At 51.3% G+C, this 19178-nt stretch overlaps 1 protein-coding gene across 1 annotated transcript in view; it reads left to right on the top strand.

The window, feature by feature from the left end:
• The window catches only part of LOC147436629 (Mitochondrial substrate carrier family protein), a 66662-nt gene that overhangs the window by 33267 nt on the left and 14217 nt on the right, over positions 1–19178 (top strand). The window contains exons 3-7 of the mRNA XM_086489472.1: positions 2755–2879; positions 2983–3082; positions 3288–3365; positions 3612–3695; positions 3777–3862. Coding sequence (XP_086345598.1) covers positions 2755–2879; positions 2983–3082; positions 3288–3365; positions 3612–3695; positions 3777–3862 — 473 coding nt within the window. The remainder of the gene's footprint in view (positions 1–2754; positions 2880–2982; positions 3083–3287; positions 3366–3611; positions 3696–3776; positions 3863–19178) is intronic.

Here is a 19178-nt window from a genome sequence, read left to right as displayed (position 1 = left end):
CATACGGACACTTTGCAAAACCTGGCGAGAATCTGTAGCATGCTGAATTCTCTGTTTTCTACCCCGAAAATGGGCCAGATCACCTCTACAACGTTCCCCTCGCGTCCCCGAACTTCCTGGGGGTATTAGGGACCGTTTAGGGCCGAAACCCTAAACCTGCAAAAATACACAGCAGGCTGTAATTCCCTGTTTTGGGCTCTGTTTCGCGTGCCGGACGCATCTGTAGCAAGTCCTCGAGCTCCTGCACCTATAGGGCTACTTGCCCTTTGAATCAGACGAGATTTTTCACGTGAAACCTCTCCGAATTCACCTGTACCTACGGGGGATTAGCCACTAGCTAATCCAGTACCTGTGCAAGAGGCTCTTGCCTCGGCAATCGCGCATGAACCCACACAATTGTACATCAGTCAAATGAAAAGCCCTCTTGTGGAGCATCACATAACTGCAAGTAAGGGAGAAGAGAGCAGTGTGTAGCATGCAGGGCATCACTCTTGGCACCACACTGTACATAGAGGGAAAGGAAGCACTCCATAGCTCTTAACCTGTGACAAATGCAAAATGAGGCTCCTCTCAGCTTAAAATTCAGCGCCAACTTTTCTGTATGAGGCAAGTACATGAAATTCTGCCACTAGGCGCATTTACAAGCATTTGTCCGTTTCGGGGTCGTCGCCTAAAAATCTCCCGACTGGTTGCCCAGTTGACTTCGCGGCAGAGTTGTTAAATGTTCCCTTGGTCATACCGAAGGTAATGACGTGAACACATTTCATGGCCCAAAATAGCAGTTCCCTAATTTTTAGGAGATGCTTCCGTTGGGCTCCCACTGGTCATCCGACCATCTATCCTCATTGGGACCGCATCCAAATGTGCAATGTGGCCCAACTGTCGGATACTTTCTGTTGGTAGTCCCACCTTGACTTTATGCCTTTATTGAGTTCACTTCCTAGTATTTGCCAACTTGCTAAGTGCGACGGGGGGACCTACATGATCTTGCTCTGAGCCTAGACATCCTCTTACTATACGAATTTCAGTGCCGACCACTTCCCGTCTGCGGGTGAAACTACCATTCACATTGGCCATACAATGTCTGACTGTTTGCTACTTCAAAAAGAGGGTCTCAAAAATAAAACAGAAATCATTGGAAAGAAACCAACAACTAAGGTTAGCAGTTGCCACGTCCTCGTGACATAGTTAACAGTTGCCACGTCCTCGTGACACATTCCCCTTTCGAGTCAATAGAGTCTGCATATGAGGTATTGCATGTGTGTACATTCTATTTACGCAATCAAAAGCTAGTACCACATGGAAAACGGTGCGGGGGCCCCTAGAGAGGGTTGGTTGCTACCCTATCGGGTGTAATTCTCCTCTCTCTCTCTCTCACTCATTTCCTCTTTTCATAGGGAAAGTAGAAGGAACCGTCATTCAAGCTAAAAGCAATCACTAATGCAAGAAAATAAGTAAAAGATTTGTGGAAGTGTAAAACGTAGATCTTCACCATTTCAATTCTGCTGCACTTGGCAGGTACACACAATTGCGACTGCTACTCACACTGCCAATTGCTCTTGCACGTGAGACCATTGACTCGGCCTCAATATGAGCATCCAACGTGAAGATGCTCCTCCTGACACCGACTCAGATATTGAGAGAGAGATCTGCATCCCTCGAGGCTAGCCACCGTATGGCTGCCCTCTAGACGACGGTACCTCTCTCCTCTCCTAAGCCTGCACCATCGAAGGGGTGCTCTATCTCTGCCTGAGATCGCATAGGAAAGGGGTGTACTAGAGAGAAACGCAGGGCTGGATCTACTTGCTGCCCACATGCGCCAGCTGCCCGTTGCTCATGCTACAAAAACGCCAGCCTGCAGTCCACCAAAAACGCTAGGAGACCAGCAGGGATAACGCCTGGCATGGCAAAGGGCTACCTAGTACCCATAAGGGCGCCCGCACCCTACTGGGCTGAACTGCAATACCCCAAGGTGCTCCCCGAGAGGCCTATATATAGGCCTCTCCTGGCTGCTGGTGACCCAGCATCTGGCCTCCCACGACTAAGGAAAAAAACCCCTTATAGGGAGAACTGCCAGAAAAAGGGCCCGGGAAGGCAGGGAATCAACTGGGAAAGAAACCTAGAGCGGCAAGAACCTACATGGCTAGGGCCCAGGAAACAAGCCATAACCCAAGGCTAAACATGGCTAGGCATAACCCGACATGAGAAAACAACCTCAGAATGGCCGGGCACAGCCACAAAACAGCCCTCACTCCCTACCACCTGTCCTTGGGAGAAATTGGGACTGACTAAACTCTTAACATTTTTGTGGAGAGAAGGGATATAAAGACCAGACCGTCCCTTTCTGAAGAAAGAGGGTCCTTCCAATTCAGTGCGTGATATGCACACCAACCATGAGAACAAGTTAAAGGGGTTTGGGGAGTCTAAATGATATTTAATGATATTGTTTGATTTAGGCTCCACAAAGCACTTCCTCTCCCTTGATCTCTCGTTCGAAGCTCTCACTGTTGGAGAAGAAAATTAAATGGAATTCTTGCATATTCTTTTTACACCAAATACATCTACACAGGAAAACACTGGTCTCTTTTGTGAGCTAGTTTGTCTGTTTACTCCTGACAATCCTTCCCAGTTTCTAATTCTTTCACTGGAAGATTTGGTATGCAGACTTTGTTTTGAGTTGCTGTTGGATATCAGGACCATCCAACCTGAAGTTATTGATACATGGACGGTGTTTGTCATGTTTTCCATGTATAGGAGTATCATGCAATTGCACATTGCACCGCTGGTGGCTGTGCAAGTATTGCAACTTCTATAGTCTATACACCAAGTGAATGTGTGAAGCAACGAATGCAAGTTGGGAGTCTACACCGTAACAGCTGGTAAGGCTCGTTTTTTAACATTGATATGCATGACTTATACATTTAAATTCTTTTTGCTTGTGCTTTTGACTTAATACAGTTTTGATTATTCGCAAATTTTCAGGCTGACCTTTTTGGGAATTTTGAAGAATGGGGGCCTATCTGTTCTGTATTCAGGTTGGGTGGCGGTCCTTTGTCGCAATGTGCCTCAATCTGTTATAAAGGTGACAGTTTGAAGTCAGACCTGCATATTTTAAGTCATAAGCACAGCTCATTCCTTGCATCCAGTTTTTAAAAATCCAGAAAGGATTTTGTTGCTAATTCTAGCTCCAAGGGAATAACAGCTTATGGTGGTGATTATATTGCTACTTTAAACTGCATGAAGTGCATGATGCGGTTTTTTTAACTTGGGTACTCTTGTTTTGACAGTTTTACACTTACGAAGGATTAAAGCACCACGCTCTTTCGGAGAAGCCTGATGGAACACCCCTCAGTGCTTATCAAACAGTAAGACTCTAATGATCCATTGATAGCTTGCAGATTTTTTACTGTTGTACTATCTGTCTCGATCATTCTAAAATAATGAATTCTTCCTTTAATAGAAACCTGTATCTAACAGAGAATTCTATGTTTTTAAGCAATTTTAGTTTTTGATGTTTCTTACCTTTTACTAGCTAGCAAATTTTTCCCATTTACAATGGTTTTATGGATGGAACATGAAAGTTAAGAATTGCAATGTTATGTTACTTGTAGCTGGCCTTTGGAGGTTTGGCAGGATGCACTGCTGCAATATTCACAACACCTTTTGATGTGATCAAAACTCGACTGCAAACTCAGGTAGTGTCAAGGGTTTTTGATACAATTTGGAGGAGAAGATATTGACAATTTTGAAGTTTTGAGTGCTTTGAAATTGTATAGTTGCCAGGTTCAGTTTTGCATGGAAAAGGAGTTTTGCGAATTTTCCAGCACATCGCCACTTCAGAGGGTATTGGTGGGCTTTATCGGTACGTTCATGTCTACTAAACTCAAGTACTCGGGTTTTGGTTGTTACTTTTTTTCATCTTTTTTTTTTTCCGAGAAAAAGATCCTTCTATTAGTTAATGAAACTGCCTATAGGGCTACAACCTCCTCTACAAGAGAGGACTACAACAATCATGATGGGGAGACTCTCCCAATGAAAAAACAACATATGTACAATGAGGCTAGATCAGGGGATGGGAGGAGGGAAGAGCCACACAGGTGGAGGGTAGTGCCATCTGAGCACACCCTGACCATGGTGAAAAATGGCCCAGGACGCCAAAGTCGAAGGAAAGCCTCTCTGCACTCCCACATGCGGTCGGAACTGCCCTGGAGTCTCTCGAACTGTCCTCTGAGAGTATGAACCAGCTCAAGCCAAAGATCCCGAGCAGAGACAAAGATCCCGAACAGTCTCTGCTGGTGGTACAGGGCGAGCCTCAAAGATGCGGAAGCAATGAGCCTGCCAGATGAACCAGAGTGTCAGTCCACTGATGAGCTCCCAACACACCTCTCTCTCATTGCACCACTCTTGTGGAGTAAGCTTTATGGCAGGCTGGAGTGTAGGTCGCCCCCCCTGCATCACTATCATCCTGCTGGTGGATGATAGCTCAAACTGAAGTGCCGGGCCCGTGAGACTGGACCAAGCAGCTGCCCCCCAAGTGTATTGCCGAGCCGTGGAAAGAGCGGACATCAGCCGAAGAACACGAAGCCACACCTGCTGTGCCAAGGGACAGTCCCAAAGACAGTGACGCTGACTTTCCACAAGATGGTCACAAGCTGTGCATGCGGACGAGAGGCCACTATGCACCAGCCAGCTCCCAATTGCTATAGCTCTGTGTGCGACCAGCCGTTGAAACAAAGTGACTCGCCTCGGCAGTCTGGAGTCCCACAACCTCTCCCAAAAAGCTGCCAAGAACTCAGCTGTGAGACCCTCCTCCTGCCAATGAGGTGCTGCATCAGGGCGAGCCTCTCTTTGTGCTGCCAGTATGTGACGTCGTAGTCGAACAGTGTAATGAAAGAAAGGGACACCTGGGTGGTCTGCAGAAGAGAAGGGGTCCCTCCAAAGCCACTCTCCAGGATCCCACTGTACTCGTGCCAGTGGACAACACTCCCAAGCCCACAGTCTCCAATGTCCAGTCGCAAGAGCAGCTAGGTTGGGATCGATGACACAAGTCCTCCCACAGATGCCCACCACTCGGATCCTCTGAAAACAACACTCTGCCACCTGCGGGGCCTCTACTGCAACTCGCTGTAAGCGTCCTTCACTCTGTAGCTCAAAAAACAGGGAGGGAACAGTCTCTGAGCAAGCCCGAACAGAGATAAGAACCTCTAGTCGCGTGAAGGCTCCCATCCATCGGGGCGCTGCTGACTCGAGAGGCGTGAGCCACTCAGGTGGTACTGCCTCTGAGATGTCTTGGCACATGCTTTGCACCCCTCTCATGCCCTGTAGCTCCTCTGACAAGCTTGAAAACTGTAACCAGTCACCTAAAGAGCGTGTTGGACCCGCTGCCATGGAACCCTAGGAAACATGAGACCGACTACCAACCAAGTGACCTCTCTGAGTGCTAACCATGGGGTTGCAAACAAGGGACTGTCGCAGGCGCTCCTCCGTGCAAGTAGGTTGACGTTGCTCCAGGCCTCCGCAAGTGCTCCCAAGATCGAAGCAACCCCACAACGAAGCGATCCTCCAATCTCCTGCTCAAACCAACTCTACGCATCTCTGTGAAGATCCATCTGGTCGAAGGTTGCCAGGGGCCTCCTGCCTGAGGCACCCTAGCACGAAGCCGTTGTAACAAGAACTCCATCCAGGGCTCCTCTCCTGGAAGAAGACCTCGGACGATGAACTTCCCAAGAAGGGCTCTACTCTGCTGTGCTGGGTCTATGATCCCAAGCCCTCCTTGGTAACAAGGAAGAATGGTGACGTGCCAAGCCACTTTGGCCCGGGCTGTCAGAGTGTCTCACCCTGACCAAAGGAAATTCCTGATGAGCCGCTCTACCTGGCTGATACAAGAACTCGAGAAGATCCAGCAAGAAGTGATGTACCACATAGTAGCCAACAACACTTGGTTGGCCACTACAACTTTGCCAACCAAAGAAAGTCGTGCGGAGCTCCAATGTAACAACTTCCTCCTGATGGAGAGGAGGAGGGGAGCAATCTGCTGCTTGGGAGACAAGTCCAAACCAACCTGACAGCCCAAGTACCGAACTGCAGTCCCTGGGGGAATCCACCTGAAACCCTCGCCTGGCATCCAGTCGGGCACATGAGCACTACCAACCGAGAAAGCCACTGTCTTTCTCCAGTTGATCAGTGCGCGATGACCTTGGACGCCATCTCGGGGTTCTCGAACTCGATCTGGTAGTAGCCTCGTCCAAGGATATGAACGTCCAAGATCTTGCCCACCTCTGCGAGAAGGCGGGCTTGGGGAGAAGATCACGCAACTCTCCTCTGTTGGGTCTGCTGGCGAGAATCTTGCAGATGACAGAAGTCGCTTGTAGGCGCTCTACCTTTGTGGCTAGGCTCGCTTGCTCTGTCGGTGAAAGAGCAAGTCGAATGGTGGGCTCAGCGGGGTCGGGCCAAGGGGCTTCACTGGAGTCCCTCTGTGATGGAGCTTGAGCCTCCATCTGTGTCTACTGCTGTGGCGGAAAGAGAGTGGGTAAAGCAATTTCTCTGCAAAAGGACCCCGGCAAGCACTGTCAAAGAACCAGCACTGCCAATCGACAGAAAAACCTCGGCGTGAGAAAGGCAGAACGAAATGAGCCGGGGGGGGGGGGGGGGGGGGGGGGGGGGGTGGGTTTCAGTAAGCGAAGAGAGGTGGGGGAGGGTGGGACAGGAAGCGCAGCGGGCATGGGAGAGGGCGCGGGTGAGGCCAGCGGGTGAAGTGGTAGTGGGCAGCGCAGTGAAGGGCAGCGGGCAGGGGCAGCGCAGTGGTGGCAGGTGACGCAGCGGGGGCTGAGGGCGGGCGCAAGAGGGGAGCAGGCGACAGGGGGGGTAGCGCGAGGGGCAGCGCGCGCAGCTTTGTGTGTGTGTGTGTGTGTGTGTGTGTGTGGGGGGGGGGGGGGGGGGGGGCAAGCGATGGCGAGCGGGGGCGACTGGTGCAGGTGCGAGGGGGGGAGCGGCAGCAGCAGCGAGCCAAAAATCTGGGAACACTTTTTTTCATCTTTGGAAACTTAATCCATGAGTCCGAGATGGTTGTACAGCAAAAGACGAAGTAATGTTTCATTCTGGTTGAGAATTCACATCTGTAGTGAAGCGTTTGCAAGTAGGCTCTAGTGAAGTTTCAAAGTTGAATGGGCCATTGGGGTGGTCACTTTTTCAAAATGTGTACAATATTACATGGGTTAATTGGAGAGGGCTATGTATACTCCAAAAATGTTTTTTTTTTTTTCCGAGAAAAAGATCCTTCTATTAGTTAATGAAAGCTGCCCGTAGGGCTACAACCACCTCTGCAAGAGAGGGCTACAACAAACATGATGGGGAGACTCTCCCAATGAAAGAACAACATATGTACAATGAGGCTAAATCAAGGGATGGGAGGAGGGAAGAGCCACACAGGTGGTCGGTAGTGCCATCTGAGCACACCCTGGACAATGGTATAGAAAGGCCCAGGGCGCCAAAGTCGAAGGAAAGCCTCGCGGTGCTCCCGCATGTGGTCGGAGCTGCCGTGAAGTCCCTCAAGCTGCCCTCTGAGAGTATGGATCAACTCTAGCCAAAAGTCACGAACGGTCTCTGCTGGCGGCACAGAGCGGGCCTCAAAAATGCGGAAACAGCGGGCCCGCCAGATGAACCACAGTGTCAGGCCACTGATGAGCTCCCAACACTCCTCTCTCTCACTGCACCACTCCTGTGGAGTAAGCTCTGTAGCAGGCTGGAGTGTAGGACGCCCCCCCTGTATCACTATCATCCTGCTGGTGGAAGATAGCTCAAACTGAAGTGCCGGGCCCGTGAGAGTGGACCAAGCTGCTGCCCCCCAAGTGTACTGTCTAGCCGTGGAGAGAGTAGGCACAGCCGAAGAACTCGTAGCCACACCTGCTGCCACACCTGCTGGGCCGAGGGACAGTCCCAAAGACAATGACGCCGACTCTCCACCAACTGGTCACAGGCTGCACATGAGGCCGAGAGACCACTATGCACAAGCCAGCTCCCTACTGCTGTAGCTCTGTGTGCAACCACTGGAACAAAGTGACGCGCCTCGGCTGTCTGGAGTCCCACAGCCTCTGCCAAAAGGCTGCCAAGAACTCGACTGTGAGGCCCTCCTCCTGCCAATGACGTGCTGCAGTGGGGCGGGCCTCTCTCTATGCTGCAAGTATATGGCGTCCAAACCGACAGTGTACTGAAAGAAGGGGACTCCTGGGTGGTCTGCAGAAGAGAAGGGGTCCCTCCATAGCCACTCACTAGGATCCCACTGTACTCGTGCCAGTGGACAGCACTCCCAAGCCCATAGCCTCCAGTGTCCAGTCTCAAGAGGTGCCGGGTCAGGGTCTATGACGCAAGTCCTCCCATAGATGCCCACAACTCGGATCCTCTGAAAACAGCACTCTGTTACCTGCGGGGCCTCTACTGCAACTCGCTGTAATCGTCCCCCACCCTGAAGCTCGAAGAACAGGGTTGGGACAGTCTCTGAGCAGGCCTTGACTGAAATGAGAACCTCCAGTCGTGTGAAGGCTCCCATCCACCGGGGTGGTACTGGCTCAAGAGGCGTGAGCCACTCAGCTGGAACTGACTCCGAGATGTCCTGCCACATGCTCTGCACCCCTCTCATGCCCTGCAGCTGGAAACCCTGCACCTCCTCTGACAAACCTGTGAACTCTAGTCAGTCATCTAGAGAGTGCGCTGGACCTGCTGCCATGGGACCCCAGGAAACATGAGGTCGACTACCAACCAAGTGGCCTCTCTGAGTGCTAACCATGGGGTTCCAGACGAGGGGCTACCGTAGGCGCTCCTCCGTGCACATCGGCTGTCACTGCTCTAGGCCACACCGTAAGAGCTCCCAAGAACGAAGCAAACTCACAGCGAAGCGGTCCTCCAGTCTCCTGCTCAAACCAACTCGGCGCATCTCTGTAAAGATCCATCTGGTCGAAGGTTGCCAAGGGCCTCCTGACTGAGGCACCCTGGCACGAAGCCTCTGCAACAAGAACTCCTTCCAGGGTTCCTCACTTGGAAGAAGTCCTCTGACTATGAACTTCCCTAGAAGGGCTTTGCTCTGTTGTGTTGGATCAATGATCCCAAGCCCTCCTTGAGAACAAGGAAGCGTGATGACCGACCAAGCCACCTTGGCTCGAGCCATCTGAGTGTCACGTCCTGACCAAAGAAAGTTCTTGATCAGCCTCTCTACCTGGCTGATACAAGAACTCGAGAAGATCCAGCAGGAAGTGATGTACCACATAGTCGCCAATAGCACCTGGTTGGCAACTACTACTCTACCAGCCAGCGACAGACGTGCTGAGCTCCAATGTAACAGCTTTCTCCTGATGGACAGGAGAAGAGGAGCAATCTGCTGCTCGGGAGACAAGTCCAAACCAACCTGACAACCCAAGTACCGAACTGCAGTCCCTGGGGGAATCCACCTGAAACCCTCTCCTGGCATCCAATCTGGCACAGGAGCACTACCAACCGAGAAAGCCACTGTCTTTCTCCAGTTGATCAGTGCGCCCGATGCACAACAGAAGGTCTCCAGAGCCTGCTCACATCTGTGAAGATTGGCCTCCTGGCCATCTAAGTACAAGGCTGACTCATCGGCAAACTCAACGTCCAGTAGCTCCTCTCCCCGAATAGGGAGTGCTAAGCCCCGAAGACCAACCTGCTGTGACACCAAAAATCTGCTCATCGCCTCCGCATAGAACAGAAAGAGAAAGGGGGCAAGAGGACAACCTTGTCTGACCGAGCGTGTAAGCATGAAGCGCTCACCTCTCCCCCCTGCCAAAAGCACCTGACTGTGAGCCTGTCTGTACAAAGCAGACACCCCTTTGATCCAAGCATCTGAGAAGCCCATCCTGCGGAGAGTGTCCTCTAGAAAGTCCCAGTCAACTCTGTCTCGTATGCCTTCTCAAAGTCGAGAAGAAGAATCACGAGGTCCTCACCACGGAGCCGTGCCAGGGCAGAAGCCTCCCAAAAAGTAAAGATGTTGTCAAGGATACTGCGTTCCTTGACAAAACCTGTCTGAGTCCCATGTATAAGGCTCTCTAAATGTGGCTGAATCCTCAAACTCAGAGCCTTGGCAAGAATTTTGTAGGCTGAGTTGAGGATGGTGATGGGGCGCCACTGTCGAATCTCATCCAAGGAGCCACCCTCCTTGGGAATGAGGTAGATCAGGCCCTCACTCATGCTGTCACGCATCACTCCTGTGTGCAAAATGTAGTGAAAAGCACTACAAAGATATGGGCCAAGCAGGTCCCAGTACTCCAAGAAAAAGCTGGGAGTCAATCCATCCTCACTTGGACAGCTACCACGAGGGAGGGCCCTTAGAGCTGTGTGCAGCTCCTCAAGCTGAAGTGGCATCTCTAGCCTCTGGCGCATCTGCTCTGTCACAAGACATGGCATCTGTGCCCAAACCTGCTCCTTGCATGCATCCTGCCGCTCTGACTGAGGCTCAGCCCACAGTAACTCACGGTAAAAGTCAGTAGCAACTGCACGCATATCCTCGGGCTCACAAGCAACTGACCCATCGGGCCTCCTCAACTGACTGACCTTGGCATGCGAGTGCCGAGGTCCCACTGTCTCAAAAAAACCACCAGTCACTCTCTCATCCACCTGAGTCCACTGAGATGCCTGTCGGTGAAAGGCAAACTCATGACTCCTCTCCTTTGTGCTAGCAAGCTCCTGTCGAGCCTGCTATAATTGCTCCTCCAACCATGGACTGTCTGGATGCTGCTCCTGCATCCTCTGTAGTGAAGCAATGCCTCGTCTGAGACGCTGCTCCGCCTCTCTCGCTGCAGCCCGGCGAGCTAGAGACTCCTGAAGAAAAAAGTGGCTAAGCTGAGCTAGGCCTGAGGCCACTCTGTCTGCAGGTGAATCCTGTCTGTCCATGCCCTCTGTCCAGAGAGCCTCTACCCTCTCTTTGAGTGCTGAGTCCAACAAGACCCTCTTTGGGATGCGGAGCATCGTGCTCCCACTCCTCTGCCTGTCTTGCACTGTGAGGATCACTGGTGCGTGGTCCGAGAAGGAAGTCCCTGCCAGGATGCCCACTGAACCCCCCAAGGCACTGAAGTGGTTACTAGTGTAGAAGCGATCTATCCGCGATAGATTCACTCCTCCCACTCTGCGGTCCGATCTAGATAAGGCAAGACTGTCTGGGGGCCTCACAAAACCAGAGTGCTTCCATGTATCCGAGACCCTCAAAGTCATACAAAATCTCTCCCAAGTTGCCAACTCGACTCCATGCACAGTAGCATGGCTGCCACCAATTTTGTCAGAAGGGTCCTCCAACATGTTGAAGTCCCCTCCTATACACCAATGATCGGCCTGCGGCAAAGACTCAACAATCTGTGACCAAAACTCTACACGAGCACTCGCCACATTGGGCGCATAGATGTTCAGGAAGCCCACAAGGCCACCCTGAACCTGCATAGTAATCCATTGAGCCCTGCCTGGCACAATAATCCCTCTGCCCACAATGGCCTGCTGCAGTGAGTCCGCAATAGTCATACATACCCCTCCTTGGATGCCTCCAGGTCCAAAAGCAGCTGACCAAAAGGTATCATAACGTCCACACAAAATCTGACCACAACGCCGAATGCGGCTCTCGCACAGATGGTGCTCCTGAAGCATAAGGAGATCAATCTCTCCTCCCACAAGGCAACGCTGAAGCTCCTGATGCAATTGGCCCCGCTGTCGCTGAAACTGGGGCCCACCTAGTCCCTGCACGTTCTATGAGACGATCCTCATGGGGAGCGAGAGAGAACAGATGCTGCCGCAGCAGCAAGACGGGCTATCTTCGAGGCAGGCTTGGATGGGGAGTAATCCGCATCCGACGTCCTCTAGATAGGCGTGACTGCAGTGAGTGCCTAGCCCAAGCCCAAGCAGAGCGAGCCGTGCGTAACGCAACCTCCTTTGTCCAGGAGTCCTCATGAATGTATACATAGCAAGGCAAACACTGCGTATCAACAAAGAAGTACACCACAATGTGCCTACATCCTGCTGAGTCTGGGGGTGTCACCGCAAACTTGGCCAATGGCCGCAAAGTCTGCAGCATATCTGTAACTCCAAGTTCTCCCATGTGGTGAGAGAACTCTAAGACCTGTGTATGCAACCATCCCACCACCGAGTCAAGGGACCACTCTGTCTCGGCCCTACCACAGAGGGGGAAGGAGAAACCAACTGTTGAGTCGAGGGCCTCTGTCCCCCTAGTGGCGAGGAACAAAACATGGACCCTGAAACAGGCTGCCTCATGGTCTGCTGCGGAATCACCGAGAAAACGAGTGAACCCATAGTCAAAGAAGTCCCAGCGGCGTCGGATGTCAATGCTCGTCAGCCCACGAGGGATGGCTGCAAGGCAGGATGTCTGGATCTGCAGAGGGGGCCGCAAGAAGGGCTGACCCTCTCTCGCTAGGCGACTCACGGCAAAGGCGCTGCCAAGAGATCTCCTAGCCGTCGGAGAGGGACCAGTCTCCTGAGCCGACTGAGGAACTGGAGCAGGAGGGGGGGGGGGGAGAGGGAGCTGGGGAGAGTGGAGGAGAAGAGGGGCGGGATGGGGCGACAGAGGTAGAGGGGCGAGGTGGAGAGGCGACGGGAGCAGAAGGCGGGGAGGATGAGGCAAAGGGGGGGAACTTTGGGGGGGGGGGAGCGGCTGTCGAGGGAGAAGCGGAGGTGGGGGCTGGCGCAGGGATCTCCTCCTGCTCAAGAGGACCAAAACGGTTCCCCGTGGGAACCCACTGTTGCTGAGTAGGCACCTGAGGGCCACTCTGAGTGCCAGGCTGAGGTTGTGGCCCCTGGCGTCGGCGGCCACGGGGCTGCTGTCACCTCTCCTCCGTTAGAGCCCCAGGCTCGGAGGGTGGCTCTGCATCTGTACGTTGTGCCGCTGGCTGTGGCTTCGGGCCAGCCCTGGCAGGCTGGGGCTGAGGCTGTGGTGCAGGTCGCGGCCTCCTCCGTGGACAGGCCTTTGCTAGATGGCCCATTTGTTGGAAAATGAAGGACTGGTTCGGGAGGCCCGAGTACTCCACACTCTGTCGAAACCAACCCCCACTCACCCGAGGTAAAAGGATAACCTTTGTGAGCGTGTGGGTATCTCTGACCAAAACTCGAACTGAGGGAATGCCAGCCGCCTTGGCAGCTACTGATGCTGCCGTGCGAGGTGTCTCCAGGATAGTCCCAATGGCAGAACCGATCCTGGAAAGAAGTGGTAGGTACTCCCTCCGTAAACCCGGAAAGCAGACTGAGATGGGGATATCTGCCTCCTCTACTAGAACATCCGAAGCTGGGTCAAAACCATGTCGCCACTATCGAAAGTGGGCACGTGATGCTCGGATGGCCAGTGGACTCATAGCTATGACCTTGGATGCCATCTCGGAGGACTCAAACTCGATCTGATAGTAACCCCGTCTGAGAATCTGGACAAAATCTTTCCCACATCTGCGAGAAGGCGGACCTGGAGAAGGTCTCGCAGCTCTCCTCTGCTAGGTCGGGTGCCGAGAATCTTGCAAATGACCGAGGTCGCTTGCAATCGCTCTACCTCTGTGGCAAGGCTCGCTTGCTCTGTAGGCGAGAGAGCAAGTCGAATGGTGGGCTCAGCGGGGTCGGGCGAGGGGGCTTCTGGCGAGTCTCTCTGTAGCGAAGCTGGAGCCTCCATCTGTGTCTACTGCTGTGGCGTAAGAAGGGGACGACGGGAGGGTGCTGCAATAGGGCGTGCCAACACTGCTCCAAGGAGTTGAAACAAATGCTGAAAGTGCCGAATTGTAGGGAGTAATTGAGGCGGAGGACCCTAACTGACGGGCGAACGGGCCGAGTCGGGGGGGGGGGGGGGATATAGCGGGCTGAGGCAAGCGGGCAAGCGGCGAAAAAGCTGGGGCTGAGGGCGGGCGGACGGGCTGGGACGGGCAGCGCGAGGGGGGGCAGCGGGGGCTGAGGGCAGCATTTGGGGGGGGGGGGGCTGGGTGGCGATGGCGCAGCGTGAGTACTCAGCAGCAACAAGCGTGCGTCAGCCTGGAGCCATCACTTTTGAGTGTACCTAGGCATGATAAAAAATGTATTATTTTATGTATACATTAGATGAAAGGGAATGACGTTATGCGGAAACGTTAATGAGCTGTTCATGGCATAATTAGAGTGTCAATTACAAAGAGATTGAGATTAATGGAAGTAGCAAAGCATGATTAGATTCATGACAAACTAATATGCAAATGGTGGATACAAATGATGGTAAGTCCATGGATGTAAGCTGGATAAAGTGTGTAGCTTAAGCTTCTTCTTTTTTTTTTTTTCCGAGAAAAAGATCCTTCTTTTAGTTACTGAAACTGCCCATAGGGCTACAACCACCTCTTCAAGAGAGGGCTACAACAACCATGGTGGGAGACTCTCCCAATGAAAAAACCGGCATATGTACAATGAGGCTAAATCAAGAGAATGGGAGAGGGAAAAGCCACACAGGTGGTCGGTAGTGCCATCGGAGTACACCCTGGACCATGGTGTAGAAAGGCCCAGGACGCCAAAGTCGTAGGAAAGCCTCTCTGCGCTCCCGCATGCGGTCGGAGCTGCCCTGTACTCCCTCGAGCTGTCCTCTGAGAGTGTGGATCAGCTCTAGCCAAAAATAGCGTACAGTCTCTGCTGGTGGCACAGGGCGAGCCTCAAAGATGCGGAAACAACGGGCCCGCCAAATGAACCAGAGTGTCAGGCCACTGACGAGCTCCCAACACTCCTCTCTCTCACTGCACCACTCCTGTGGAGTAAGTTCTGTAGCAGGCTGGAGTGTAGGTCGCCCCTCCTGCATCACTATCATCCTGCTGGTGGAGGATAGCTAAAACTGAAGTGCCGGGCCCGTGAGGGTGGACCAAGCCGTTGCTCCCAAGTGTATTGTTGAGCCGTGGAGCGAGCAGGCATCAGCCGAAGAACTCGTAGCCACACCTGCTGGGCCGAGGGACAGTCCCAAAGACAGTGACGCTGACTCTCCACAAGATGGTCACAAGCTGCACATGTGGCCGAGAGACCACTATGCACTAGCCAACTCCCAACTGCTGTAGCTCTATGTGCGACCAGCCACTGAAACAAGGTGACTCGCCTCGGCTGTTTGGAGTCCCACAACCTCTCCCAAAATGCTGTCAAGAACTCAGCTGTGAGACCCTCCTCCTGCCAATGAGGTGCTGCAGCGGGGCAGGCCTCTCTCTGTGCTGCTAGTATATGACGTCCCAGACGAAGTGTACTGAAAGAACGGGACTCTTGGATGGTCTGCAGAAGAGAAGAGATCCCTACGTAGCCACTCACCAGGATCCCACTGTACTCGTGCCAGTGGACAACACTCCCAAGCCCACAGCCTCCAGTGTCCAGTCTCAAGAGCTGCTGGGTCAGGATCTATGACAAGTCCTCCCATAGATGCCCACTACTCGGATTCTCTGAAAACAACACTCTGCCACCTACGGGGCCTCTACTGCAACTCGCTGAAGGTGTCCCCCACCCTGGAGCTCGAAGAAAAAGGATGGAGCAGTCTCTGAGCAGGCCCTAACTGAGATGAGAACCTCCAGTCGTGTGAAGGCTCCTATCCACCGGGGTGCTACTGGCTTGAGAAGTGTGAGCCACTCAGCTGGAATTGACTCTGAGATGTCCTGGCACATGCTTTGCTCCCCTCTCATGCCCTGTAGCTGGAGACCCTGCACCTCTGACAAACCTGTGAACTCTAGCCAGTCACCTAGAGAGCGTGCTGGACCCGCTGCCATTGGACCCCAAGAAACATGATGTTAAGTATGGAGCCTGATTTACCCTTGTAATTTTCTGTGGTAAAAGCGCACATTTGTAAGGCCCCCATTATGAGGAGAAGCCATCGTGCGTGAAGGAAAATCACTCACCGGAAACCAAAATTTTCACGGACAAGAATCAGGGGCAACTTTAGAGGCCTCGGCGGAGGCCCTCGAGACTTTTTTTTCCGTCGGAATATTCATTTTCGCCGGAATATTATGGCCGGCCGGCGGCCGGAAAGTGGTCGGAAAACAACCAGTCGGTTGGCCGGTGGCCGGTAGTCAATGGCCGATGGCCGGCGGTCGGAAGTCAATGGCCGGTGGCCGGTGGTCGGAAGTCAATGGCCGGTGGCCGAATTCAAAAGCGGACTTGTCTTCTCAAGGACGGCCACACATGGGCGGATTGGAGGGTCCGATTTGGACTTATTCGCACAAGGGCGGCTACACATGGCTGTCTCTCATAAGAGAGGGCAGCCCTTTTGGCCTATAAAAGGAGGCCATTTCTACACACATTTCATAGTGTGAAGTTGATGCAACAAGGTGAGTGTGAGGTGGTGAGAGTGAAGCAAGGCGAGAGCTCCATTAAGGGTATAATCCCTTTGTAAACTACTTCTTGTTTTGAAGTACTAAAGCCATTGAGTGGCTGCTTTCCCGTGGACGTAGCCCACATTGGGTGAACCACGTATATCGTGTGTACTCTTTCTCTCTCTCTCTCTCTTTCTCTCTCTCTCTCTCTACTCTATAATCTCGTGTATGTAAATCTGTCTCTCTCCATTAAGTAATCTACTCAATTATCTATTTAGCTACGTCTTATTTCCTAACAACTGGTATCAGAGCAAGGTTTGCTCGTAGCTAAATTATCTCAAGGAAAGAATTCCTTGAATTGAGTGGGAGTTATGGCGGAGGAAGGGAAGCTCAAGATTGAGAAGTTCAACGGCAAAAACTACCAACATTGGAAGATGCAGATTGAAGACTATCTCTACCAGAAGGACCTGTATTTGCCACTAGGCGGTCTTGCGAAGTAGCCCGCAACAATGGCAGATGAAGCATGGATTGTCCTTGATCGAAAGGCACTGGGAACAATCCGGTTAAGCTTGGCGTCAACGGTGGCCTTCAATGTTTCGGAGATGAAGACCACGGAGGACTTGATGAAGTCACTTGACGACTTCTACGAGAAACCATCGGCATCCAATAAGGTATTTCTTATGAAGCGCTTGTTCAATCTAAAGATGACAGAGAATGGTTCAGTTGCAGAACACCTAAATGACTTTAACACAAACATAAGTCAACTTCGATCAGTGAAAATCAATTTCGATGACGAAGTGCAAGCTCTCCTTATACTATCATCTCTACTGGATAGTTGGGACAGCCTTGTGATGGCTGTAAGTATTTCTATCTCTGGCACAAATTCTCTTAAGTTTGATGATGTTGTGGGTGTTCTCCTAAGCGAGGAAATGCGAAGGAGAAGCACAGGAGAATCATCAAGTGCTGCACTATCAGTGGAAACAAGAGGAAGGCCTAAGGAGAGGTTCAAAAACCAAAAGGGTCGTGATCGCTCAAGGCGGAGAAAGTCACGCACAAAGTCAGTTCTTGAATGTTGGAACTGCGGCAAGAAGGGCCACGTCAAGAAGGATTGCTGGTCCAAGAAGAAGAAGGAGACAGAGTCTCAAGACAACAAGCCAACATCGGAGGCCAATGTGGTAGGTAAAGTAGAGCAAGATGCTCTAATTCTCTCATTAGACAATGTGTCTAATTCCTGGATAGTAGATTCCGGGGCTTCATTCTATGCGACACCACACAAGCAACATTTCTAAGACTACACCAAAGGTAATTTTGGGTATGTATACTTGGGAGATGATGAAGCTTGTGAGATTGTCGGCAATGGTACAGTTTCTGTCAAAACTGCTAACGGAAATGAATGGAAGCTTAAAGATGTTAGGCATGTTCCTTCTCTTCGCAAAAAATTGATCTCTACAGGACAATTGGACGATGAAGGTCACAACATTGCATTCGGAAACAAACGGTGGAAGATCTCAAAGGGATCTTTGGTGGTTGCCAAGGGTGAAAAAGTCGGTACACTTTACTTGTGTACTGTTAGCACGCAACCTTCAGCTTGTGCAGCAACTACAGAAGTTGACAGTGCGGTGTGGCACTACCGACTTGGGCATATGAGTGCCAAAGGAATGCAAATCCTTCAAACAAAGAAGCTTCTACCAGGTTTGAAAGAAGTGGACTTAGAGTTTTGTGAAGATTGTGTTTATGGTAAACAAAAGAGGGTAAAATTTCAAAAATCAAGAAATGAAAGAAAAAATAAAAAACTTGAGTTGGTTCATTCTGATGTTTGGGGTCCTGCAAGTACACCATCACTTGGTGGCTCATTGTACTATGTAACATTCATAGACGATGTGACTAGAAAAACATGGGTTTATGTCATGAAGAATAAATCCGATGTATTTTCCATATTTCAAAGGTGGAAAGCTTTTGTGGAGAATGAAACAGGTACTAAGGTTAAATGCCTTAGATCCGATAATGGAGGCGAATATTGCAGCTAAGCTTTTGAAAGCTTTTGTGCTAGCAATGGCATTCGGAGGCAAAGGACAACCCCAAGGACACCTCAATAAAATGGGATTTCGGAAAGGATGAACAGGACAATCATGGAACGAGCACGAAGCATGCGGCTACATGCAGGCCTACCGCTTGAGCTTTGGGCGGAAGCTGTAAGTACGTCTGTGTACTTAATCAATCGGTCACCCTCAACGGCATTGGATGGGGGAGTTCCAGAAGAGGCATGGACAGGTAAACCGGTGAATTATGCATTTCTCAAAGTGTTTGGGTGTGAGGCTTTCATGCACATAGATAGAAGCCTAAGATCAAAGTTAGATGCAAAGTCCAAAAAGTGTTTCTTCATTGGCTATGGAGAAGGAGACTTTGGGTATCGCCTATGGAATCCTGAAGATGGTAAAATCTTAAGGAGTAGGGATGTAATTTTTAACGAACAAAATATGTACAAAGATTACTTGGAAAGAAAACAAACAAAAGAAACAGGTGATGAGTACATGGAGCTTGAGGACGGTGAAGACTCAAGGACTGCAAACGGTGACAATGTGCAACAACGTCAACCAAATGAGGAGTCTCAACCTATTCCCCGAAGATCTACAAGAGCAAGTAGACCTCCAGAAAGGTTTATTCCTTCCTTCAACCATCTCTTGATCTCAGATTCTGGAGAGCCGGAATCATATGAAGAAGCTATGCAACATGAATCCAAAGAAGAATGGACAAAGAGCATGCAAGTGGAGATGGACTCACTACATCGCAACCAAACATGGAAGTTGGTTGAGTTGCCTAAAGGTAAGCGGGCACTTCAAAACAAATGGGTGTACAAGCTAAAGGAAGAAGAAGGTGGGAAGAAAAGGTACAAGTCTAGGT

This window comes from Adiantum capillus-veneris, chromosome 18, assembly GCF_014529385.1.
Source record: "Adiantum capillus-veneris isolate H3 chromosome 18, ASM1452938v2, whole genome shotgun sequence".
In the NCBI taxonomy this organism is placed as follows: Eukaryota; Viridiplantae; Streptophyta; class Polypodiopsida; order Polypodiales; family Pteridaceae; genus Adiantum; species Adiantum capillus-veneris.
This window is presented reverse-complemented; position numbering and strand designations above follow the sequence as displayed.